This window comes from Rhinichthys klamathensis, unplaced genomic scaffold (genome assembly GCF_029890125.1).
Source record: "Rhinichthys klamathensis goyatoka isolate OS25496 unplaced genomic scaffold, OSU_Roscu_1.1 h1tg000296l_1, whole genome shotgun sequence".
Lineage (NCBI taxonomy): Eukaryota > Metazoa > Chordata > Actinopteri > Cypriniformes > Leuciscidae > Rhinichthys > Rhinichthys klamathensis.
Window position 1 is genome coordinate 2617669 of NW_026606815.1, and position 26555 is coordinate 2644223.

Below are 26555 nucleotides of genomic sequence, written 5' to 3' on the forward strand. Positions count from 1 at the left end.
TACAACAGGTTTTATCGTAGTTTTTGTCCAAGTCAAGTCAAATGGAGTTGTTCAAAAACTACGATAAAACCTGTTGTAAAGCATCTTTTTCAGCAATTTTTGTGTGAGGATATCAGTGAACACCCCAGACCACTCGGTGAGTTTAACGTCTTTGTAAACTAAAGTTTAATGCGTTTAAGGAAGGATTGTGGAGGTGGGGGTGTGCAACCACAGAAACCGAAATTTCTCGGGACAGCTGCATGTGTCCAAATTTTAATCTTAAACTTTCGATTTCATCAGAAACGATCTTGAAACAGGGCTTCAAGTGTAAAATACCGAACTTGTCCTTTAAACTACAGTGATTTTCTTTTTCTACACCACCAAGTCTGGACAGGTTTGACCTTTTTTTAATCTATTCTAAAGGCTCAAATGTGTAGATTATTTTTTCCTGTAGACAAAAAAAATCTGTTCATTTACAAAACCACATTTGTATTACTTTTATTACTTTTATTGTTTTATTTAATTAATTCCTTTTTATCTTTTAGCCTCTTTAGTTTTATGGACTGGATAGGAAGGAAAGCACCCATTTTGATGAGTAATACAGTAGCAACTCTGAAGAAGCTGAAATATAGATTGGCTTTGATTTTGTTTAACATTTTGTGTCACTAATTTTCATAGATTTTATGACTACTATTACTTAATAAGTGGAAATAAATATACATTAATAGGTATATACAGCTTTTTCACAAAGTATACTGTATCATTCTGTCTTAAATCAGAAAGAAATTCCATTGTCTCACTTCTTGTAATTGCTTTTTTTTTTTTTGCTGGGTATGTATGCTGTATATTGACAGATTAATTTAAGTCCAAACCTGTTTGAAGATTAAACAGGTGTACAGTGCCCATCTCCACAAATCAATAGGATACTGTTAAAAATGCATGATCACATTGATCAATTAGCAGGAGATGAGAAGAGCTCTCATGCAGGAAGCATCAGCAATACCCGAGACTTACCAGTTTAATTCAAGAACACGTACGAGCACAAATCATATAGGATCACTCATTAGATTCTCATTTACACAAAGCCTTATTGGCATTTCAAACGTAATACAATAGTGCATATGTTTTGCGACCTGGAAGTACGCTGTTTGCGAATGGTTATGGCTGGATAAGTCAGTGGCACAATTGTGATTAATGATTATGTCATTTTAGCTTAAGGCATGCAGATAACCATTCAACACGTAGCAAACCAGCATAAACTCAGATACATGTGCCCACATTTACCAGACTAAGGTATTTGCTTGGTTTTCTTTTAATCAATTGTGTGAATGGTACATGGTACGTGATTTCAGTTCCTCTGCAGATTCAGATGCTCTGAATGGCCACTCCAAGTCTGAGTGCCGTTTCATTGATGCATTACATTTTAAAAGCTGCATTGACTTTGGATGCAGGTCAGTTCTGAAGACTGTATCCTGTTTTTTATGTCGGACTTGAGACTTGATTTCTGCAGTTGAAATGTGAACTTTTCATTTTACATTTACATGGGTTGTAATTAACAAATAAAACTGCTTTTATCAGAAGTACATACTGTACAGTATAAAGTATTATCTAAAGCCAAATAACAAAAATTGAGTGCAAACTTACAACATGCAATTGTTTCTACAGAATGAAATACATTATTGCTTTCTTAAAATGTCAAAAACAGGAGGGGGTAAAAAAAACCCCCACAAAAAGCTGTTAAAATGAAAGATTTGCACTTGTACATTGAGGCCATATTAATTTAGGTTTAGCAGATGGGTGCTCAGTCAGAAGGCTAAACATTAGCTGCCTCCACAAATATCAATCTATCCTATAACACTGCTGCGCCATAATTATACGCTCTGAGTGAGCGTTGCACTATTTTTGGGGTGAGCTAATAAGTAGCACATTAGTAATGATCCATTTACTACCAGACAAGCAAATGTTACTGCGCTTATAGTCGTTTGCACGTAGCTGTAATGTAAAGGTGTTTTTAAATGTTGTTGCTCTGCTCTATGTTCAGTGTGAAGACAGGAATATACAGAGCAGGTATTTTTATTGTGCTGTAGCATCATCAGTTTTATGACATCGAGACCAAAAAATGACTAATAGAGGCTCACATATCACAAAATGTAAAATGCAACTCATGAAAAATAATTGTTGGAATAAATTATTTGAAAGTGTAATTTTATGGCATGAATGAACAACTGATTAAAAGTACACTGTAAAAAAATTGCTGTAGTTATGCAGCTGTTTGCCAGTAACTTACTATAAATTTAAATTGATGTATATTTACTGGCAACAGTTTGTTCAAAGTTAAATGAACATTAAACATTAACAAGTATTTGTCTTTACAGAATAAAATTATAAAATAACAATCTAATGCAAAGCATTCTGGGAACTAGAAATTCTCATCAACCTTTTTCTGTTTTTTTTGTCTTCAGATTTTGGTTCCCAGAATCCTTTGCATGAGGCTATTATTTTAGTTTTATTCTGTAAAGATAAAGACTTGTTAATGTTTAATGTTCATTTAACTTTGAACAAACTGTTGCCAGTAAATAACATCAATTTAAAACTACTGTAAGTTACTGGCAAGCAGCTGCCAGTAATACTGTAATTTTTACAGTGTACCTTAATATGATACATGCTGCCATGACAATATCATGGTATTTTTTGAAGTACACTACTGTTCAAAACTGTTTCTGACTATCATATTCATTCTAATATGCTGATTTGCTGCTCAAGAAACATTTCTTATTATTATCAGTGTTGAAAACAGTTGTGCTGCTTAACGTTTTTGTGGAAACCATGATGCACTTTTTTAAGGATTCTTTGATGAATATAAAATTCAAAAGAACAGCATTTATTTGAAATATAAATCTATTGTAACATAAACGTCTTTGCTGTCACTTTTGATCAATTTAATGCGTCCTTGCTAAATAAAAAGATTAATTTCTTTAAAAATATCTTTATGATCCCAAACTTTTAAACAGTATTGTAATACATACCAGTCTGATTTAAACAAAAAAGTTGAACTCTTTCAACAGAAATACAATGCATGATGTGTTGTTCCTTTCAGAGTACGCGACAGTTCTCCTCTATTAGACCTGTCATGCCCTTTAAGACTGAAAGTTGTGTGCGTGTAAGTGTCGTGCAAGAGTGTTAGCCAACCAGGGTTGCTCCCTTATTCAACATGTGACATTTGTCATTTTGACATGTGGAGCATGCCCTTTGGAATTGTGCCATTTTTACCTTCTAGAAGATCTTCGTATCCTGCTGACCCCCTTCTGCCACCCTGTAAGACACAAACAAACTGCAATGGTTAGGCTCCGTCCCTATTGTATTCACTCGTCCCATGGGGTTCTGCACAGAGAGGTTATGGTAATCCCAAGTTACAGGGACCAGTTGCCTTTTCAAGGTTAGTGTGTGAAGCTGGGTATGTCACATTTGCTCAGGCAAGTGTCGGGGTTTATCGAGGACAGGCTGTGGAAACACACTGGAGAGAGAGAGAGAGAGAGAGAGAGTGAGAGACAGAGCGAGGCAAATGCAAGAAAAAAGAAAAGACGTTTGTCTTTTGACCAACCATGTGCAGTCTTCAATTCAGGGCCTTGATAACTATCCTTGGCCTCTTTTCATTTGCCTTAACCTTAAAAGAATGCATAATAATTAACAATTAAATAGGCTGCTATTCACACATGACATTATCTCTGAGATTTGCTGTGACCATGAAATGAACAGTAATTACGAGCTTGTTTTTTTTTTTTCCTCTCCAGAATTATTATTATTTTTTCAATTCATGGGTCTCTGCAAGGATGTGAAATGGATGATCATACTGCTTAAATTCATTCTAATCTCTCAAATGTATCTATTCTGTTTTTTTCTTTTCTTATAGCACACATTGTTCAGTTTGGATCAATGAAACCACTGCGCATATTAAGCCAGAGGAGTCATGGATACATTAAGGAAATAATGGCTGAAGAGTTGTTAACAGCGGTTAGTTATATCACCCTTCACCCAGTTGCTAGGAAGCTAATTTTAGGTGATTAATCAATTCAGATAGCATAGAAATGTAATTAGGAGTCTCTTTTGTTTTAAGAGGACGACCTTGTGATAAAAGTTTACAGGCAAACCAGTCTCAGGGGACGGTATTAGACTTTACACATCTAATCTTGAGCAAAGTCATGGTGTGTATTTTATAAAGATTTGTGTATGTGTGTGTGTTTTTTATAGGCTCTCGGTTTTGTTTAAATTATATCAAAATGTGTTTTAATTAAGTACATTTCATGCCAATTAATAAACTAAATTAATCACATTTAATTTATTTTATTTTATTTATATTTTATTAATTTATTTCGGACCGTTCACACAGAACACGTTATTCCACTGCACAGCTTTTCCATTGTTTTTCTTTATAAACATGCGCTAGAAGGATATGTTTGTGCGTTTTGCGCTCGTGTCTTTAACAACGCCTCGTGCTTGACACACTGTTCTAAAAATGTGGCGCTCAAGTTAAAACAGTTCAACTTTTTTTTAAATGCCTCTCTAAACCTTGTGTGTGTTTTTTTTCGTTCCACTGACCTGCGTCTCATGTTTTTAACAGCAAAAACACGTTCTGTGTGTTACATTACATTATTTTGGCATGTGGAAGCATATAATGTATTCAGTTGCATATTAAATAGATTGAAAAGTAAAATTTTATTTTATGTATAAATTGTTTTATTGACTTTAATTAATCACATTGGAAATTGGATTTTGCTGGTATGATAATATCGATCAACCTACACTTCATATGTATTGATATATTAGTACATAAGACATCTTTTATTCAATAAATGCATTGAAATTGATTTGCTGTTTTGCAATTGTATGATGATGCAGCCTGTTTAAATGCTGTCACATGATTTGTTTTGAGATTGTTTGGGTTTGTTCTGTAGGGACATACTGTATTATCTTTTTGGTGCATGTCTTCAAAAATGTCTTTTAAAGTCTTAAATTTGCTTTTAAAACCTTAAACTTTAAATTGCCCCAAATAAGTCTTGTTTACGTCCCTGATATGTTCCTTCTCAAGGGGCCCTAAAATGTGTCAAATTGACATAATAAAGAACAGCATGTCTTTTCAGGGTGAACGCATACTGTATTCTTTTCCTCATCACACACCTTATTAGCAGTGTTCATTTTTTTCTCCATTGTATGTTGATAGATTTGTTTTTCCTTTCTGAGACCTTAGCTTGATGAGTGCTAAGATAAGTATTAAGAGAGAGAGAGACAGATGCCGAGACAAAGACGGAGACAGAGAGAGTTTGGCAGGCCTGTTTGTTTGCCCTTGCTCGAGCCAAGCCTGGTGTTTACAGCCACTGCTGATCCACTCCACAGCACTGCATAGATGAGCGATATGAGACTCATTAGCCCTGATTGCATTTATCCACTTCTGTGCTCCACTGACCGGTGACAGCTGAGGCTGGTGATTGATAGAAATACAACAGGGGTCAAATGCAGAGAAATTAGACCCTGTTGAGTGAAGGATTTAAGTATTTTGTCGGTACATATTGTACGGCTGCTGAACTGTGTGTTTGTTAGCAGAATCTTTTGTGTAATGCTTCTTATAGTAGTCCTTAATGTCAACATGAAATCAAAATTCACCCTATTTGCTTAGTACTTGCTGCTGTGCATAATTCATCAGGGCTTGTTATTCTGAAGACGAAAACATTTGCAATCTTTCATCAAAATGATGAAAATGAACCATTCAAAATGAACTTGCTAAATTACATTTATTTTCCTCTGAATACACGGTTTAATTTGGATATCCTTGTCACATTATACAGAGGTGAAATGGGTTGTGAATGTAGTTTCACAATGACTTTCACTAAATTGTTGTTTCTGTTGATCATAGCAACAGTTATTTTTAAAAGTCCTGATTTTCTAATAGTTTGTGTTTAAGTACCATTCGAAAGTCGGTATAATTAAAACAAAACAAAAACATTTAGCAGGGATGTATTTAATTAATCAAAAGTGAAAGTAAAGACATTTAAAGACAAAGATTTCTATTTCAAATAAATGCTGTTTTTTTAACCTTTCTATTCATCAAAGAAGCCTAATAAAATGTATCATGGTTTCCACAAACTGTTTTCAATATTAATAAGAAAAGTTTCTTGAGGAGCAAATCAGCATATTAGAATGATTTCTGAAGGATATCGTCTTAATGCTTTTTTTTTTCTTTGTGCAAAATGTATTTCTAACAACTTTTCCTGCCTAACAGTTGACAAAAATAATGCTGTATGAAACTCAATTAAAACTTGTGATGCGCATTGCATTATCTTGCAAACGCTGCATGCAATGCCTCATGACTTTCAACCATCTTGACGACGCTCCAGTATTCAAGCTCTGGGCTGGAAACACATCCTTTCATGTCAGTCTGGATCAGTCATCGCTGTATGTGAAACCTCGGCTGAATGTTGTTATGTCAGGCTGAATGTAAAGGGCAAGTGACAGAGCCGTGGTAAAGAGCTCCAAGGCAGCAGTCTGCGCTTTTATCAGGGATAGAGACCCAGAAACACATGCGTGGAAGGAGAAAAGAACTGCACTCTGCTCGCTGCCATTAATTATGGAGCTGACAGCGATGGTGTGCACAGACATACTGTGTTTTTTATGCAGGTAGAATGAGTTGTCAGTCTCGGGGCGGCACATTACTGAAACCCTGGGCTGCACTGGCAATTCCCAAGATTTTATAAAAAAAAAAAGCACTTTCCATTGACTTTAACAAGGAGGTTATATAGCAAGTCGAAAATTGCTGTCGAGGTGCTGCAAAGTATCAGGACTGCATGATCAGGGTTCACCAAGGGCAATGTGACTGATGCTTATGGGATGGCTTTCATTGCTCTCTCTCACCTTGTGCTCTCTCTGGCACATTCTCTCATTTGGCCTTTAACGAGAGTCTGTGCACTTTTGAAAGTACATGCCGGTCTTCAACATGATAGCCTCCTATTTGACATCTGCTACCTTTTTTAGCAGATGTCAAATCATGACATTGATCATGTAGGTGACCTCAGTCTGACACATGACAATTGTAGTAATTTTTCCCTGAGAGAAACACCCTTTATATCCCAGCTGGCTTTTTCTTTTGACTGGGGAAAGTTGGTTACACACACACACACACACACACACACACACACACACACACACACACACACACACACACACACACACACACACACACACACACACACACACACACACACACACACACACACACAAACCTTTATGTTAGATGCGATTAATCACCATTAATCGATGTGATAGCACTAATATTTTCATTTTATTTACTAGTTTTATATTTGCAAAGGTTTTTCTTTTTGTATCAAGGAATTTTATTTATGTAGTCAATACTGTAGTTTTCCTATTTGTTTTAGGCCTGCCTTGCTTTATTACAGAAGCCAGAGTCATGTGTGTAATGATTGCAGTCTGCTTAAATGGCGTTTGTTGTATAAAATTGGGTTGATTAAAAAAAAAATGTCAGGGTTTACAATTAATTCAGTGAGATTTTTACCAAAAGATTCCCACCCCTAATGTATGTTTACTCAGAACCTGCAAGATTCTTTTTAATACATTTAAAATTTGTTTTCCACTGTATCTGATGCTTGGTTCCAATTGAAGCGCATATTATTTCTTGTGATCAGTCTCAAAATGTAGATATCATCTAATATTGGACAATATATTGATTTACCGGCTTCAAAATATAAATATTTATATTAAGCCCAAAATTTCCATTGTATTTTTTTATAGATACTTTCCAATATCGAATGAATTGTAAGTATATTTGTAATCAACATTTCTTTCTTTTCATCTGCCATATTGGATAGTTTTTACTGATCTTCTAACAGTGAATTCTGGGGTAGCATTCTGCACAAAGGATACATGCTGCTTTAGAAATTGGATAAAACATTGTGAGTTCTGATGTGACGTCTTAAAATACAGCCTCTGTTGGCAGCTTTGGAGCAGAGCAAGTGTGTGAATTTTTTTTCACTGTTTCTGCCTGGTCAAGAACTGGCACTTAAAATTGATCTCTCACATTGATGGCCTGTGGCCATTTTCTTTTGATCAGTGTCTTGAAATATTTCCTTTATGTCCAACCACAGGCTAAAATAGCAACAATGTGTCATCATGATGTATGTGGGTGCTAATATGTGTGCTGAAATACTATCGTCCTAGGTAATGATGTTGCCAGAGCAGATTACACCAGGATTTGCTTGGAGTGTCTCTGTGAGCATCTCTTTGAAGGTTGTAATCCGTGGATTTGGGCACGGATGTGGGAGATGAACGGAGAGAACGTAAATCGAACTCTGAGAAGAGCTTCTACCAGGTCAACCTGCCTTGAGAGCTTAGTCTGGGAGATGCAGACATTGCTTGAAGGATGCCAGCTTGCTACCCACAAATGTGCATATTTGTTTGATGCAATTTATAACTCTGATTGCCTAAAGCCTGAAGCAAAAAGAGCAGTTTTGCTGGTGGTTAGGGCTGGTGTTATTTTTTGGCAACATGCTTGAACTGCAAAGGGAGCTGCAGTGTGTTTGTGGCTTCAGTCAAAAGTTTCTATATTTTTATCTAGAATCATTGAGGTCTTCTTCATTTATCTTCATGAGCTGCATGTTGAGTTGGTTATTGTAAGGCAATTCCTGTACACAGTGCACTATGGTAAATATTCAATATTTTGATAAACCGTTTCTGATTTACAAATCCAGAAACATTGGGACATTTTGTAAAATGCAATAAAATCAAGAATGTTTTCACTGCACAAAATTGTATTTTGTAAAAAAGAAAAAAAAAAGAAAAAAAATATTATGATGGCTGCAACACACTCCAAAAAAGTTGAGACAACTACTATTTGCAGTTTTGCAAGTGGATTTTTTTGCCCAATCTCCCCTGATAAAAGACAGCTTGCTCAACAGTCCATGGTCGTCGTTGTCTGATTCTCCTTTTCTTGATAGGCCATACATTTTCAATAAGAGACAGATCTGGACTGCAGGCAGGACAGTCAAGCACATCCCTTCTACGGTGTAGAGTGTCTACAAAACCACATGTAGCACATGTAGAATGAGGCCTGGCATTGTCTTGCTTTCCATGAAAGATGTTCTTGGGAAGATCAAGATCTTGATGCCATTTAAATGTCTCTGTAATCCCAATAAACGTGTCCCCATCAATGGCACCTTCACACATATGCGAGTCACTCATGCCTTTTGCACTGATGCACCTCTATATCATGACAGATGTTTGCTTTTGTACCTGTCGCTGATAATGTCGCTGAGAACTCAATGTCGGTTTTTCCCAAAAAACAAGCTAAACGTGGACTCATCTGACCGCAGCACTGATGCAGCGGCAGACTGTGTTAAGTGACAAAGGTTTTCCAAAGTACTCCTGAGTCAATATGGCTGAATTTAACAAAGTAGCATGATGGTTTCTCATGCAATGCCATCTTAGGGCTGAAAGGTCACACACATTCAAGAAGCCTTGCCCTACATACTGAGATTTCTCTGGATTCCCTGAATCTTTTTTTACAGTGTATGGTAGATGGAGAAAGGGCTAAATTCTTTGCAATCTTGCATTAGAAATGTGATTTTTGAATTGTTTGACAATTCTCTCATGATATTTGGTAAAAAGTGATGAGCCATGACCCACCATTGCTTGCAAATACAGAAATGCTCCTTTTACACTCAATCACAATACCTTCAATTATTATGCCTACCAATGCACCTGCTAATTGTGGACTGTTTCAAAACAGTTTAACACTTTTATTTTGCCTCTGTCCCAGCTTTTTCTGGAGTGTGCTGCTGACATCAAAATCTAAATGTGTTTATATTTACAAAATGCAATTAGGTTGTTCAGTGAAAACATTGGAAATCTTTTCTTTGTACTTTGTCATTTAAATAAAGTTGAAAGAGAATGAACAAATCACAGATTCTTGATTTTATTGCATTTTACAAAATTTTCTGGATTCTGGGTTGTAAACAGCAGCCTCATAAAATAAAATGTTTTTTTTTGCTTTTAAGGTAGATAGGAAATCATGATGTCATGGTTCTTTACAATATCGTAAAATAGTACATAAAAAATTACAATATTGTAAGGTTTGGCTGCGAATTAAAACAAATTGAGAACAGAATTGCAAATTAAGGTTTTTCCCTGTTCACCACAATAGTGTATCCATCCACTCTGCTGTAAAATAGCTCTGACTTCAGTCACTCTAGTCTACAGTATATGTGGCTGTAGCTAAAAAAGGGGCATGTGTCAATTGTACTTAACATCTTCACATACTTCTCTTTGCATAAATAAGGCATATTTCTCGGTCCGTATCTGTATGCTTTTCCACTTTTGTTCCTCCATTACACATGCACATCGTCTAAAACACTTTCTCCCCATCTAGTCTCTGTGCTCTTGCTAAAAGCAACATAGGCAGTACTGCGGATTCAGGGGTTGGATCACTTTCCCTCTGGAGATACGATCCGATGGTAATTTTATGATGCACATGTCACAAGTCATCTCTTCATCACAGCATTCCAGCATGATGAAAACTGACGGAACAGCTTCTGCCTTGATATGCTACTCAAGAGATGGAGGAAATTAACGCACCAAAACTGTATAACCTTGGGGAGAAGAATGACGTAGATGCACATATATAGAAGCCTGTCTGTGTGTGAATGTGTGTGCCTGCTAACAGCTCGGTATCTTCTGGATTCGTTCCCAGTGTTCTTGTCCTAAGAAGGCATTTGAGGATTTTTTTGAGAACTCCACAAGCTTTCTGTAAAACTCCCCTGCTGCAAGGACACGCTCCCTCCATACTAGCCTGATAGCACAAATCCTCCCTCATGTCTGCAGAGATCACCTCCACTCATGTAGTGAGGCTTCTGGGAGAAACACTAATGGTTGTAGTAGGCATATGTGCGGGGAGTTTTCAGAACGGTGTGGCAAATTGCTTATACCCTTCAGTTTTGCGAAGGGGAGACCAGGTGTGACTGAGAATGACCATGAAACTGTTTTTTTTTTTCAAGATTGTAAATTTAGATTGAGTTTAGTTTCATTAATAACATTGATTTATATTTTAATATAAATATAGTAACATTATAATAATGAATAATAATTATTAAAAATGCAAAAAAAAAAAAAAATCATTGAAAATTAAACAAATTATTCTCAGTGACATCACATTATATTCACTTGTAAAGATATATTTTTTTAAAGTAAATGTTTTGTTGAATATCTATGGTAGGGTTTTCTGATGATCAGTAATATCTATAAGAGCTTTAACAAATATTCTTTATTAACCATATGGAGAATTATCTAACATAAATAATAAACTATAAATCCTGTTAAAATCAGCTGTTAAAGAATATAGATATTCACACACGTAATTAACTTATGCGCAGTCAACTTGATTTCGAGTGTTCACGGACCAGCTTTGTTCAATATGGTGGACAGCTTATGTATGGCGCTCCATTGGAACCATGTCTAAAGTGGTATGTACGTATACATATCTATAGGTTCTGACACAAAGGTATAGATCTTTGCTGAAAGGCCTTCATTTTTTAGACAAAGCAAACTCTCCAGACTACAGAATGTTTTTCATGAATGTGTGGCTGTGTTGTGTTGAAGGAGACATGACGTAAAAGCAATCTGACCTCAATATCTCTGCGCCTTGTGTGTAGAAACAATGACAGTGGGGAATATGGGTCTCTACATATGTGAGAGAGAGAGACATCATTAATTATTGATTCCCATCACTGCAGGAGAGGTAACGTGACTGCAAGAAAAAAGCGATATTAATTTTAATGCTCCTCAATCTGAAGCTTAGATTGAAAGACGGGAACCTGTATTGAGCGGCAGTAAACTTTGTTGTGTGGGGAATATTGACATGAAATGTAATAAAAGGGTTTGTGATTTATTACTCGTCTGGTCCATTGTGAATTATCTTTTGTGGCCTGTGCAGTGGCAAAAATATAAAAGACACACAGAGACATGCGATAGTCTCTCCGTTCTCCAAAAACACATGCTTTTTTATTGTTTCCTTTTAATTAGTGCCCATTTTTAACTGTTGTACTTCAAGGATTCCTCATAGTTAATACTGATTAGAAACAGTGAGACGCCAGTAATAACGGATGTTAAAGCAGGATTTGTGCTCTGTGAGAACAGCAAGAGCGAGATGCACTCTGGAAGGACAGAATTACTTAGAACTAGAATAGGACATGTTTTCATCCACATGCTAGCCACTCCTAATCAGTGGTGGTAAGTAATGAAGTAAATATACTTCGTTACTTTACTTAAGTATTTTTTTCGGGGATCTGTACTTTACTTGAGTATGTTTTATTTGCATCTACTTTCCCTTTTACTCCACTACAATTTTAAAGACAAAGTTTACTTTTTACTCTGATACATTTCCCCATGCCTGCTCCAAGTATTTATTACACTGGCTTTCCAAACCAATGAAAAACTTATTTTTCTTTTGAAAAAAAGAACGCGCAAGCTCTTTGCCAGTATACGCTCACATAGCAGTCAGTTCGCCATTGACCGCAGAAACCGGTGAAGGTGCAGCTCTCGCTGCCAGCAATGATCCCAAGATTTCCGACAGGGATCACCCATGGCCATATATCAATGATATGTTCGAATTCACTGAAGTCAAGGGAGATTAATATCGGCTGAAATGTCTTCTTTGCCTGCCACGGGTGAATTAAATTTCAGCATTCAAAACTTCACCCTCAAAACTGAGAAAACATATTGAAGTGAGTTGAGTTGACGTTAAAGCAACACTAAAGAAGATTTTTTACCTTAAAATAATGTTTCCAAAATCGTTTCAGCGGTTCATCAAGTCGTAACAGGCTGAAAGGCACTTCTGCCTTCGCTTTGTGGTCCTAGAACCACACTAGCCTATATAAGTTTGCCAGATCGGGTCGCGTTTCTGTAGTTCGAATGAGACATAAGAAAACTACAAATTTGACTTGCTTTACGGCAAGCGTTACAATTGGACATCATTCACTCTAAAGCCGGTGCTGGATAAACAGCGAGCATGCGTGCGACAGTAGGCTGTGGTAGGCTAAATTATTTACGACAGCGGTAACGGACAATGCCGCTTCCAACCTGTAGGGGGACTGCAGAGGAAAAGTTCTTTAGTGCTTTAATGTTACTATTATTAGCCAAGTGATTTCATATTGAAACCCGTGTAAACAGCTAGCTAACAAATTCTTAATTGCAGTATCTTATCTTATCATTTGTTCAAATAAAACATTGCATATCACTCCCAAAACAATTGATCTGCTTAATTATTTATATTTACAGTTAATTTGAATATTTACTTTTTACTTTCGGTACTTAAGTACGTTTTAAATCAGATACTTTTGTACTTTTACTCAAGTGATGTTTGAATGGAGGACTTTCTACTTTTACTGAAGTAATTTTTTATTTAGGTATATATACTTTTACTCGAGTATAACTTTTGAGTACTTTTACCACCCCTGCTCCTAATGCATTACAAGCTTAATGTGTTTCTGTTGATATAAACGTGCATTCCGTGAAATTTTATGAATGAAAACACAAAACAATGTTAAGTTTCAAATGATGATGACCCCTCTTTAAAACTGATGCAATAGCAATGCTAGTCTCAGGCTGAATCATACACTGATACATTTTGCAATGGATAAATATTGTTCCCCTTATGGGAGGGCAGTTTTTACTGCATACTGAGGGGAAATTCACTAAAAATTAATAACGCCTGCTGATAGCGTTGTTTATTTTGTCTGCATTGGTTTAAAAAATGAAAATTATGACATAATTTACTAACCGTCAGCTCTATCCTCTGTGGCACATAACAGAAGATATTTAGAAGAATGTTTTTGGTTATCATTGACTTCCATTATATTGACTTCCATTCTTTTTTCTTCCCAGAAGAAAGAAAGTCATACAGGTTTGGAATGATGTGAGAGTGTTTATTGTTTGGGTGTTTTTTGTTTTTTACCGTGAGGCTTAGTAATGCAGTGTACATTTCAACAGGCAAATAGCCAGGAAGTGGTGGTAGTTATTTCTTCCCTATTGTGATGTGTATCCAGGGCTGCGTTCAGCCCCGACAAAACGTTGCACAACGTTTTTTAAACAGAAACGGTGATGCGTTGAACACACTGTTCTGATGACGCAAGAGTTGCAACTATGGCAGCTGAGAAGGCCATTCTTTGTGTTCTTTGTGAAGAATTTTCGGAGCCTGGTAAGGTCGGTATAAATATGTGTTTAATACTACAAAATATGCCCAGAACACAAGAGAACATCCCAATCGAGTGAAGGGATTTGTGGAAACTGAAATGGAAGCACACATCTTACCTAATTCAGACTAAAACACATCTATTTAGCCTCACATACTGACTTTATTTGTAGTTCATACTGTTTTAATACCCTGTATTTTCTTTCTCATTTTTAGAAAAAGCACTTAATTACCATTGCTTATTATACCAAATGTCATACACTTGCAATGAAGCTAAAAATATAAACAACTACATCATTATGTTGATATCGTATATTTTTACAATAAAACTTACGACAAACATGTCTTCTAATATCCTCAGTTGTTGCGTATATACCGAGCTGCATCGAACACATTTGTAAATTACTTTCCTTGAACCCATTGTGCGAGTTCACGTGCTTTATATACATGTTGCTGCTGATTGGACTGCAGTTCTGACACACCCACCAAACAAGAGAAAACGCATCTCAAACCCCGTTGCACACCGGTGCACGCCGTTTCCAGGAAACATGACGTTCAACCCGGAAACCGTAGCAAAACGTTGCGCACCGTTTTGAACTTGAACGTTCCCCAAGTGATTTTGTCCATGGGGAACTGATTGGATTGTTGGATCATTGTGGTTGGCTATAGCTGTGAGTGACAGGTTGATCCCACCTTCATGCCAGTATAAAGACATCTTCAGAGAAGAGAAGAGATGTCGCTGCAAGAGGGAGGGAAGTTATTTTTATTAAATATTTTGAGGCCTTTGGATTAAAAAAATAATAATGATGTTCATGGATAAATCATTTGTAGTATACTGCAATATTCCATAAAAAATAAGAATTGTCCATTTTATCCACACAATGTTTGTGTTGAATAGATAACACTGGTTGAAGATAAATACTTAAGCCATAGCCCAATGCGGCATAGATTTCACCTGTTTAAGCTGTTTGTGGGTGGTTAAACTTGACATGTTCATTGAATTCACCCCTCAGTGTACAGGTGTACTTTCTGAACCCTAGTATCCTGCTGGATATCCTTGGCTTGGTTTGTCAAGACAAGAGGATGTATATTTTGACACACCTGCAATTCATCAGCCCATGTAACAGTCAAACCTCATGGCATTGCCTCTGCTTTTGATTGACATCAGGGGTAATCAGCCTGTCCACTTCTGACTGGACCACCGGTAGGGTTTCTATCTGACAGAAATGCTTGTTTGAGAAAGTAAATCTCTCTTGTGAATGCATTTTGAACTTACAGTTAAAAATTTCTGTATAATTTTAATTTTATAATAGTTTTTATTTATTTATTGTACAGTCATTGAATAAGTTTGCACCTTAGATGCTAGTGAGGCAGTTGTTATAAATGTTCAATTTTAGCCCAGGATGGACATTGTTGCAGTTCATACGGTACCAAATGGTGTGGGTCCATCCGCTATATTTCACTCAGTAATTTTATTCGCACTGTAAGTGATTGCGCGTGAAGCCCATCAGTGGGATGTGCTCTGCTGTCTGAGCTAACAGATGAAGAGGCCATATTGGCGTCATACCTCTGAGAGTCCATCAGCTTAATAAAAGTGTCAAGGCGGTTGATTTGTTATGTCTGTTAATAACAGAAGCAAAGGGTTCGACGGGAAAGAGATTAAACAGACGGCTAGAACTGACATACAGGTGCTGTCATTTGTCTTCACTCATCTAGCTTGCCTGTCTTATGCATTTCTTCTCATTTTCTCTGTATGACACACACAAGCTCAAATCTCCAGAGATATTTACACTGCAGTGCTGCTCCTGAGCTTTGAGGGTGTGCGTTTCAGATCTCCTCAGTCAAGGAGCTTTAGGTTGTGCTGTCTATGTTGCCCGACTGAATCTGAACAAAGTATTGAGAGTGACTACCACATTTATTTTTAATTCCCTACATAATTATTCTGAATGTGTATGACGGTGGTGGTGGGGAAGCTACTTTAAAATGCTACTCATAATTTAAACATACCTAAAGCTACTCAGAATCAAATTTATTATAGTTTTATTTTTTAATTTAATTTATATGGGGTTTTAAATGAACAAATCTTGATTAGGGTGGTAGCATTAGTGGTAAAAAGGGTATTTTTTAGAAATATTCAAATGAATGTAATGCTAAAAATTCATGTTAATAAAAATGTGTGTGTATATATATATATACATATATATATATATATATATATATATATATATATTCCTATATTTACAAGTTAAATCTTAGCAATGTAACCGTTAGAGTGTCTACAGTGCCTAACAGATTATTATTTTGTGTTTATAATTTATCATTTTTGCATTGGTATTTAGTATCTTTAGCATCTGATTTTACTTTTAAAGAAATATAATAAAAAATAAGCATACAAGTATACCAGTAAATGCATTCAACACAATAACTATTCACAATCTAGACATCAGCCATTTGTTCACCTGTTAAGCTGCAAGCCCACTTTTGAAAAATCCCCAGAAATGGCATTCCCAAACTGAAACAGATACAGTTCATGAACCCTTTGCACTAAAAGCACAAGTATGATCTCATTTGAAAGCTTACACCTGGTAGTTTATTGTAAATGTAGAATTAATTATTGTCATAATGAATTTTTTTTTTTTAAATAGCTTCAAAGTTTTGTAAAGTTATTAGAAATGTATTTTTATGAAACATCTTCATGAAAATAAAATTGAAGTTGGCCCTGGAGCAATCTAGAAATGCACTGCAGCTAAAGCCATATGTGTGACCATTTTATATTTAAAATCTGAAAATGATAAGTCTAAAACTCTGTATTTAGTTAAATGTTTTTCAAGATCATGTCAAATTACTTTATTTTGATTAGACTGATTTAGTATCTTCAATGCAAACTGATGTTTAGTCATCTATTCAGTCTATTGTCTAGCTATTGTTTTGTGGTGCAAAACGAGCAACATTCAGTCTCAGTCTCCCCTGCACGCATTTACACCTCTCCAGACTAGTTATGGCTCTAAATATGCATTTCTTTTGTCTGCATTATAGCTACTAACGACTGGCTATTCACAGGCTATTCATAGGGTTTCAAACCCTAATTTCTTTTATCAAAGTTCTCACTAAATATTTGAAACTGGCATCAAATGCACTGAAACATTTCAGTAAGCATTCCTATTTAGAAAAAAATCATAAAACAATAACTGCTGGTATAGCAGGTGCACCTGGGCAAGCTAGCATGTTAGCTTAGCACACCATCAATACACGACCATTTATGAGATTAAAACCATGTCTGTTCTCCAAACTTACTTTATAACGCAAGTCGAGTGTTTTAAATAATCTTCTGTGATCTGATGTGGCTTCAGATAAAAAAAAATCTGACAGAAAATGTATTATTTATAGTGTTCTGCACGATGATGAAATCTATATCGATTAGCATTACATTATAAATATAATCTATTATTATCAGTGGCGGGCCGTGCATTTCACACCTAGGCCTTCAGTGATGTCCAACCTGAATTAATAACTTTTAATAGTGTAGCAGCGCACGCACATACTCTCTATAATTGTTGTGAATTCCTGTTTTTATTTTGCACCGGCAGTTATAGGGTTAATTGCAGTGAGTACGGGTAGAGAGAAATGAGCGAGTGAGTTCGGCTTTTGTGTTAGTGTACAATGGTTCTTGCGTTCCGTTTATAAATTCAGAAACGGATCCTCCCTTTTCTTATCCTTAAATGGTTACAATAGTATTGAAATATATGTTTGAAAAAAGAAGTTGCTTCGATCATAAATTTACAAGAAAAATTAGGATGAAAATCATATTCACCACGGACAAAAACGGGGGCAAAAAATGCATTATACTCTCCAAAAATACTGATTTTTTTTTTTTTTTTTTACAAATCCATCCTAATTTCTTTCCTCAAAAAGACTTAAATTACTTGGTTGTACAGGTTGTCTGTGCGTTTCAGTCCCAACAACGTCTCTGGTTACTCACGTAACCGTAGTTCCCTGAGAGGAGGGAACGAGACATTACGTATGGGGAAATCCATTTTCCTCGAATCATGAAGTCTGATAGAATAACTCTTTTGCTTGCAAATAGCCAATGGCAGTCCCGCCATCACCTGATTGGCTGACACTGCTCAATATAGGTGACGGCGGGCGCCAAAAACCTCAGAATCTTAGCTGAACGAGAGTAAGGAACTGTAAGCCCTTCCCACACGGCAGGTTACGTAATGTCTCGTTCCCTCCTCTCAGGGAACTACGGTTACGTGAGTAACCAGAGACGTTCCCTTATCGAGTCGGTCTCTCGACATTACGTATGGGGAACAATAAAACCCCCGCCGTGTGGGAAAAACCCCGCCCAGCTAGAATGAGCTGAGGATAGCACAAGCGCTAATCCCTATACATCTCAGGAAACCGCCACCGGACCTGGTTGAAAACACCTCTTGGCACAGAGCCAAGTCGGCATCCGCACCAACGTGGCCCCTCCCACACAGTTAAGCAACGCTGAACTGAATGAATGGGGAATTGCAACAAGGTGATTGGTGCTTAGGAATACACTGCAGGCTTATGAATGCGGGCATAATAATAAGGACACAATATAGAGAACAGATAGCTTTATATTGCTAATAACTCACGCTTAGTCGAAACCGCGGCTAGAGTGTGCGCCATTAGGGGCATGTCTAGCCTAGTCCAATGACAGCTCAGCTTTCTCTCCCTGTACTGACAGTACATGTGGTGTGAATGAAGGAATATTCAAGTTATAGAATCTCGCAAACGTATTACGAGACGACCAGCCTGCCGCGAAACAAATGTCCTGGATAGACATGCCTTTCGCCCACGCCCATGATGACGCCAAACTCCTAGTGGAGTGGGCGTGCACCCCTATAGGGCAAACGGCTCCCCGAGAAGTATAAGCCAGTCGCACAGCCTCCACTATCCAGTGTGATAGCCTCTGTTTCGACAGCGCGCCGCCTTTCTTGGCACCCGCGTAGCAGACGAAGAGCTGCTCTGATGTTCGAAAATGGCTAGTTCTGTTCACATGAGCACGCAGGGCACGCACGGGGCACAAAGCGTCCTTCTGAGACTCTGAAATACTGACCTCATCGGGGCAAAATGCTGGAATTGTAACCACCTGGGCTCTGAATGGAGTTGAGAGCACTTTAGGCGAGTATCCGCGCTTGGGTAAAAGTCTGACCATGCAATCTTCCGGTCCAAACTGCATACATGCACTGTTCACTGACAGAGCCTGCAAGTCCCCCACCCGCTTACCGCAGGCTAGCGCGAGCAAAAGCGCCGTCTTGAATGAGAGAACTTTGATGTCACTAGACTCAGCTGGTTCGAAAGGCGGGTCAGACAGCGCACTAAGCACTAACGACAGGTCCCAAACCGGCATCTGACGAAGGCGGGGGGGGAAAAGCCGCCTCGCTCCCCGGAGGAAACCCGTTATCAAAGGGTGTTTCCCCACTGAATGGATATCTACATTACGACAAGCAGCAATAGCGGCCACGTAAACTTTCAGTGTAGATGGCGAACTGCCAGCATCCAGACGTTCCTGTAGGAAGGTCAAAATAATGGAGATATCACAATTCCTGGGGTCCTCCTTTTTGTCAACACACCAGTTAGCAAACACCCTCCACTTTGCTGTACACCGTGCTGATCTGCCACACGTGCCACACTTTGCTGTACACCGTGCTGATCTGCCACACGTGCAGGTCCCACAGCTCCGGGTTGGGGTGCCATACGGTCCCCCTCGCCTGAGATAGAAGGTCTCTTCTCGGCAGTATCCGCCACGGGGGAAAAAGCGCCATGCTCACTAGCTCCGGGAACCACGACTGGTTGGGCCATTTTGGCGCTACCAGAACCAACGCACATCTCTCCTCCCTGATCTTTTGCAGCACCAGCGGCATTAACTTGATTGGAGGAAAAGCATACTTCCGCCCCTTCGGCCAGCGGCTCGACAGTGCGTCTTTAGAGGGGCCGTCGTCAATGCAAAGAACAGCGGGCAGTGGGCGTTCTCCTGAGATGCAAAGAGATCGATCTCCGCTTTGCCAAACAGATTCCAGATCATGTTTACCGTCTGCGGATGAAGCCTCCACTCTCCGTGCACAATGCCATCCCTGGACAGCATGTCCGCGCCGCAATTCAAACTGCCCGGCACATACACTGCTCGAATCGACAGTAGTACTTTGTCCGTCCATAATAACAGCCGCCTCGCTAGCCCCTGCAGGGATCGCGAACGTAAACCTCCCTGGCGATTTATGTACGCCACCACCGCCGTGTTGTCCGTTCTGATGAGAACATGACGGTCTTTCACAAATGGGAGGAAACCACGCAGCGCTAGATGAACCGCTTCCATCTCCAAGCAGTTTATATGCCAGCGCGTCCGATCTCCTGTCCACGTACCGAATGCCGGTCTGCCATCGCAGAGGGCTCCCCAGCCTGACAGCGACGCATCCGTAGTGACCACTACGCGTCTGACCACTCTGCCCAAAGCAGCTCCCTGCTCGAACATGGTCGTGCCGAACCACGGTGCTAGAGTCTCCAGGCATAAACGCGTTATAACAAGGCGTTCCGTTCCCGCTCTCCATGCCCGCGGCTGTACGCGTCCCTGTAACCAGTGCTGAAGCGGTCTCATGTGTAATAAGCCCAGTCTGCTGACGGAGACTGCAGCTGCCATTAGACCGAGTAGCCTCTGAAACGTTTTTAAGGGGATGGCTCTGCCTTGAACGAATAGGGCTAACGCACTCTGAATCGACTGGATTCTCGCCTCTGATAGCTTCGCGATCATAGTGCGTGAGTCCAGCACCATACCGAGGAATGTGATGGACTGGCACGGTTGAAGCGCGCTCTTCTGCATGTTCACAGACAGTCCCAAATCCGTCAGGTGGGCGAGGAGTCTGTGTCTGTGTTCCACAAGGACACTCTTCGAGCGCGCGATGACTAACCAGTCGTCGAGATAGTGGAATGCGCATTCTGAACTGAGCTTCAGGGGAACAAGCGCTGCATTCATGCACATTGTAAATACGCGGGGTGCCAGGGCCAGCCCGAACGGCAACACTTTGAACTGGTATGCCACACCCTCGAATGCAAACCGAAGGAAGCGCCTGTGATGCGGGGCTATCTGAATATGGAAGTATGCATCCTTTAGATCCACTGCAAGGAAGTAATCGTCGGGCTGAATGTGTGCGAGGATCTGCTTCACTGTTAACATTTTGAACGCGCGTTTCGCGAGCGCTTTGTTCAGTAATCTCAGATCCAAAATAGGGCGTATACCTCCGTCCTTCTTTGGTACAAGAAAATAACGGCTGTAGAAAGTTTTTCCGCTCTTCGGGAACTGTCTCTACTGCTTGTTTGGCCAGGAGAGAGGAGATTTCTTCCCGAAGTAACGGGGCGCTCTGTTCTGACACCTCTGTCAAAATCACACCGCCGAAGCGGGGGGGTCTGCGAGCGAATTGGAGCGTATAGCCGCGTTTTATCGTGTTTAACACCCACAGTGATGCTGTCGGTAGCGTCGACCACGCACCCAGGTGACTCGATAGGGGGGGCTTAAATGAATGCTGCAGCGGGGGCTGAGCGCCAGCCACCGGGGAAGCATTGGCCGCTACATGGAGGGCAGATGGCTCCTCCGCGGCTCTTTGCACGGGGACATAAATAGCCACCTTCTCGGGTTTCCCCGAGCTTCCGCTCTGCGAAACGTCTCCCGGGGGAGAGGTTTCGCTTATGGCGCGGGTAATAGTGTTGAGAGGAAGAAAGCTCTTTTGCTGAGACATGTAATGCACTTTGTTTATTGAAACAGAACACAGCGGTTTCAAAATCAACACATTCTCGTCGAACTCTGGGCGGGAACACGCCCTCTTTGCAGCGGGTCCGACGAACATATTGCGGCCGATTCCCTGAGCGACCTTCTTAGACGCCGCCAGAGCGAGATCTGCCGCCGTGCACAGTTTCCTGAGCAACTCAGGGTCCGGGCTTCCCTCATCCAGGGACCCTAGGAGTCGCGTCTGGAAAACCTGCAGAATTGCCATCGTATGGAGGGCAGATGCTGCATGTCCAGCAGAAGTGTAAGCCTTCTCAGCCATGTGGGCAGTAGCGCGACATGGTCTGGAAGGCAGTTGGGCGGTCTTCCAGCCAGGAGAAGACGCCAGATGAGCCGCGATGGCATCCTCGACGTGAGGCAACCGAGCGTACCCTAACTTCTCAGCCCCTTCCACTGTAGTCAGCAGCTGGGTACCTTGTGCATGGGCTCGGGCTGAGTAAGGGGAGCGCCATGATCTGGTGAGCTCCTCGTGGACCTCAGAGAAAAAGGGGGCGGGTCTCCGCGGGGCTTCAGCTTGACGGCCCGCGCCGAGGAAGGAACCGTCCATCCATCTTTTCGACGGCAGCTCCTTGGGCGCCGTCCACTCCAGCTCCATATCTGCCACCGCCTCTGAGAGAATGGCCATAAGTTCCGCATCCAAGGAGGCGGGGGCGCCTTCAGATGGAGATTCGGACAATGCCACCAATCCGGAGGCATTGGTGGACGTGGCGTCATCATCATCGTATCCAAACGAGACCATTTCCCGCGCTTCCTGAGGAGGGCGGTAAGAGGCCTCAGAGTAAGTCACGGGCTCTGCCACGTGAGGATGGCGTGGGCCTTGGGCCGACGTCAGCGCCTCAACAGAACCCGCGGATGGAAATCTCTGCTGTCTTCCGGTCCGCGGCTCGACGGCGGCAGACTGGGGAGAGGCAGGAGACACAAGGTCGTCGTTACGTGTAACGGCCAGCCTTGCACGAAGGATCTTGATGGGAAGCTCCTCACAGGCGGGACATCCCGATCCCTCAAGTGCCGCCTCAGCGTGGTCCCGACCCAGGCACAGCACACAAAGTTTGTGTGCATCCGGGAATTCGATGGGTCCACCACACGTGCGACAAAGAGTCATAGTATAATCCACCGGAACGCGAGAGGGGATAAAAACTCCTAATTTTACTCCGCTCTGAATGCGTAAATCAAACGGTGAAACAGACTCGAGTGAAGAAAAAAGATTCTGAGGTTTTTGGCGCCCGCCGTCACCTATATTGAGCAGTGTCAGCCAATCAGGTGATGGCGGGACTGCCATTGGCTATTTGCAAGCAAAAGAGTTATTCTATCAGACTTCATGTGGAAAATGGATTTCCCCATACGTAATGTCGAGAGACCGACTCGATAAGGGAACCTTTTCTATCGCCATCGAGGCTAATGTGCTGAAAGTCGAATCTGTCCCGTCGTATTTCTGGCATAAGTTTTAATTCGCTTTAGTGCTGAGAGTGTCTGCTCGACAGAAGCAGTAAGTTAAACAGGGAAAACACCTCAAAACATGACGATGTGTAACGTTACAGCTGACACAAGCACTCACGCAGATTTTTGAACGATATCAATGAGATCAGCGGGACTTTTGCCTTTAAAATCAGTCCTGGCATTTACAGTCAGTTCTGTTCTTACCCCGGACAGATCGATAAAGTTCCGTGACTCTGCGTATTAAAGCTGAATAAGGGATTTTTTCCGGTAGGTTTGAACCTGCTGGTGGTCGAGGAATGAAAGAAACATTCATTTGTGGGTTGAAAAACTATTAAATCTACAGGAATATATTTTAGTTTAGTTCGTTACAGATGTGGTTAGCTAGCTCTGACTACCAGTAATAGTAGTACACGGTCTGACCATCCAATCAAAGGACGTGAGAATGCCGACGTCATTGTACGCATGCTAGATGGCCCCGGTGCGCGATATTTTTTTTCACAGGATGGTAGGGGAAGACTCATGAATATTCATTAGGGAACTCATCCCTGATTGGTCTGATGACCTACCCCTAACCCCGCCCCTAAACCTACCCGTCACTGGGGGTCTGATGACTTACCCCTAACCCCGCCCCTAAACCTACCCGTCACTGGGGTTAAGACCAATCAGGGATGAGTTCCCTAATGAATATTCATGAGTCTTCCCCTACCATCCTGTGAAAAAAAATATCGCCCCCGGTGCAGTCAACTCGAAATCTGATTGGCTGATTAAATCTGACTGATTATCTGATTGGTTAAAGCAACAGTTTCATTGCCATTCATTTTAAGTTACAGGCGCCCGCACTGTCGATTCTGAAGGCAGATTTATTTGACCCTGGCAACACATGATGGCTGAAATATGATTGGATAAAAGCGCTTAAATAAATATACACTGGAAGCAGCGCAACCAAGAGAAAAGCTATTTAAGAGAATGGACTATTGGAAATAATTTAATACTCATTCATACAAAAAATATATTAAAGTGCAAGTCAGTGATTCTGATAGTGTTTAGGCCAGCAGAGAAGACCTTGCTGGCCCTGACGGCCCACCACTGATTATTATGAAATACCTGGCATGGCTTGAAGAACACAGGTAACTCAAATATCATTGCAATCATGTTTATTGTCTTCAAAACATCTTTATCTGCACTTTACAGCGATCTCTGGAAGCTTTGTTTTTGTGGCAGGACTTCCTGAATGTCACATGGTTATGCACTTCTTCGTGTGTTCCATATATGGACTTTACTGAATACACAGCGCCCTCAGACTGTCAGTATGAATTGAAAACACAGTACATCAGAGTATACAGCGCTCATAATGATTACATCGACGCATTTGGGTATAAATTCAGTAAACATTATTCCTGTCTATAGAAATCTGATGTAAACCTATGAGAATCTATCAATATTTCTCCAAATCTGCACATGTTTGAGCTAAAAGCCCTGAGGGACGTTGTTTTGTCAAGCGCTGTCATGACGATCGCACGGGAGTTTTTTTCTGAATGAGAGCAGCTGACGCTCATAATTCATTTTAAAGGTAACGACTCATTTTTTAATTTCATAACTCCTGACACAAATTAAGACATAACTGTCACTATAAGTTTCTCAGAATACAATAGTGGTCAAATACTGAAACTTGAGTCTTATATCTTTTTAATGATGTAAAGTTTGTCAAGTTAATAACATTAATTATGATATTAACTTTGAACTATTTAAAAAAACAAAACGCTTCAGAGCGCCCACGCTCTGGTTAAGCTTTTAAACTAATATTTGTTGGTTTAAATCAATAATTTACATGGTTGCACCACCTGATGAAAATCAGTTGTGCCACCTGACGACATTAATAATGACTGGGTATATGGTAATTACTGGACCTAGCAAGTTCATACACACATTTTTTAAATAAAAATAAAATTAAGTTTAGGATAAAATAGCATTTTCCTAGTTTTACATTGGTCATACCACCTGACATGGAAAGAGTTCCAACCTACACATACTTGAAAGTAGCTATTTTTATCAGTATTTGAGAGAGATCTACAAACCTATTAGGCTCTCTGATGATGGAGCCATAGGAAGCCACGGCTCATTAAGGCAGATTGCAAATGTCATTTTGCTGCTTCCTCCCTGGCCTTGTATTGAAGGATTGCAACGAAATTAATTTTGCATAGAGTCTCGGTTTTTGAATCAAAGCCAAAGCACGCATGACCCACGGCAAGTGTGATTAAATCACTGGTGGGGCTTTTAGAAGGAAGGTCAACCAAACCGCATTAAGACTGATTCCTCCAACCCTCTTCCCACCCAACTTCTCCCTCATCCAGCCGATTGTCATCTTTCATCTAAATAACTCTCTCCTTGTTCCATTCCCTAGATTGCCTGTTTGTAACTGACTATTTCACCCGGACGCCTCGCAAGCTCAATGCCTACCGCTCTTTTGCCAGCGTGGAGCTGTTCCACTTCAACGTGCCTGAAGACACTGTGGTGGCTGTTTGGAACCTCATCACCTTCAAGGAGCAAGGGGGCACCTTCGGAGACAGCTGCCCAGACCGCAACGTGACAGTGTGAGTTGGCTAAACTTCCAGGTTACATTCATTTAGGGGTGGGGGCAGACAAGGACAACAGTGTGATGAGGTCAGATATGTCCAATCAGCATTTCAAATGAGAGAAAGGAATATGTAAAAGCCAAATGTCACATGCATGATTATAATGACCTTTCTGATGCTCACGCTGAAGAGTATTCTCTGTTTGCCCTGATAAAATAGCTTTTAATCCAACTCCAAGAATCATTTCACAGATCCTGATCATTTTCTGTGCTCTCCATTTAAAAAAAAAAAAGGGGCATTTATCAAGTGTGGTGCCGGCAGATTTCACATCCTAACTACACACTGGAGATCCATAAGCATAAAATACCAAGTGACAGATACGATTTAAAATCCAAATCTTCACATTTTTACTAATTTTCACAAGGTCACATTCAGTAGAATTGCTTTAAGAGTTTTAATCTGTATTAAATGGCCTCTAAAATTAGGATGGCCCTATACTTTTATAAGTCATAAAGAC

General features: G+C 40.1%; 1 protein-coding gene across 1 annotated transcript in view; it reads left to right on the plus strand.

The window, feature by feature from the left end:
• tmem8b (transmembrane protein 8B) overlaps window positions 1-26555 on the plus strand; it is a 171442-nt gene that overhangs the window by 29818 nt on the left and 115069 nt on the right. The window contains exon 2 of the mRNA XM_056270084.1: window positions 25867-26056. Within this exon, the coding sequence (XP_056126059.1) occupies window positions 25867-26056 (190 nt within the window). The remainder of the gene's footprint in view (window positions 1-25866; window positions 26057-26555) is intronic.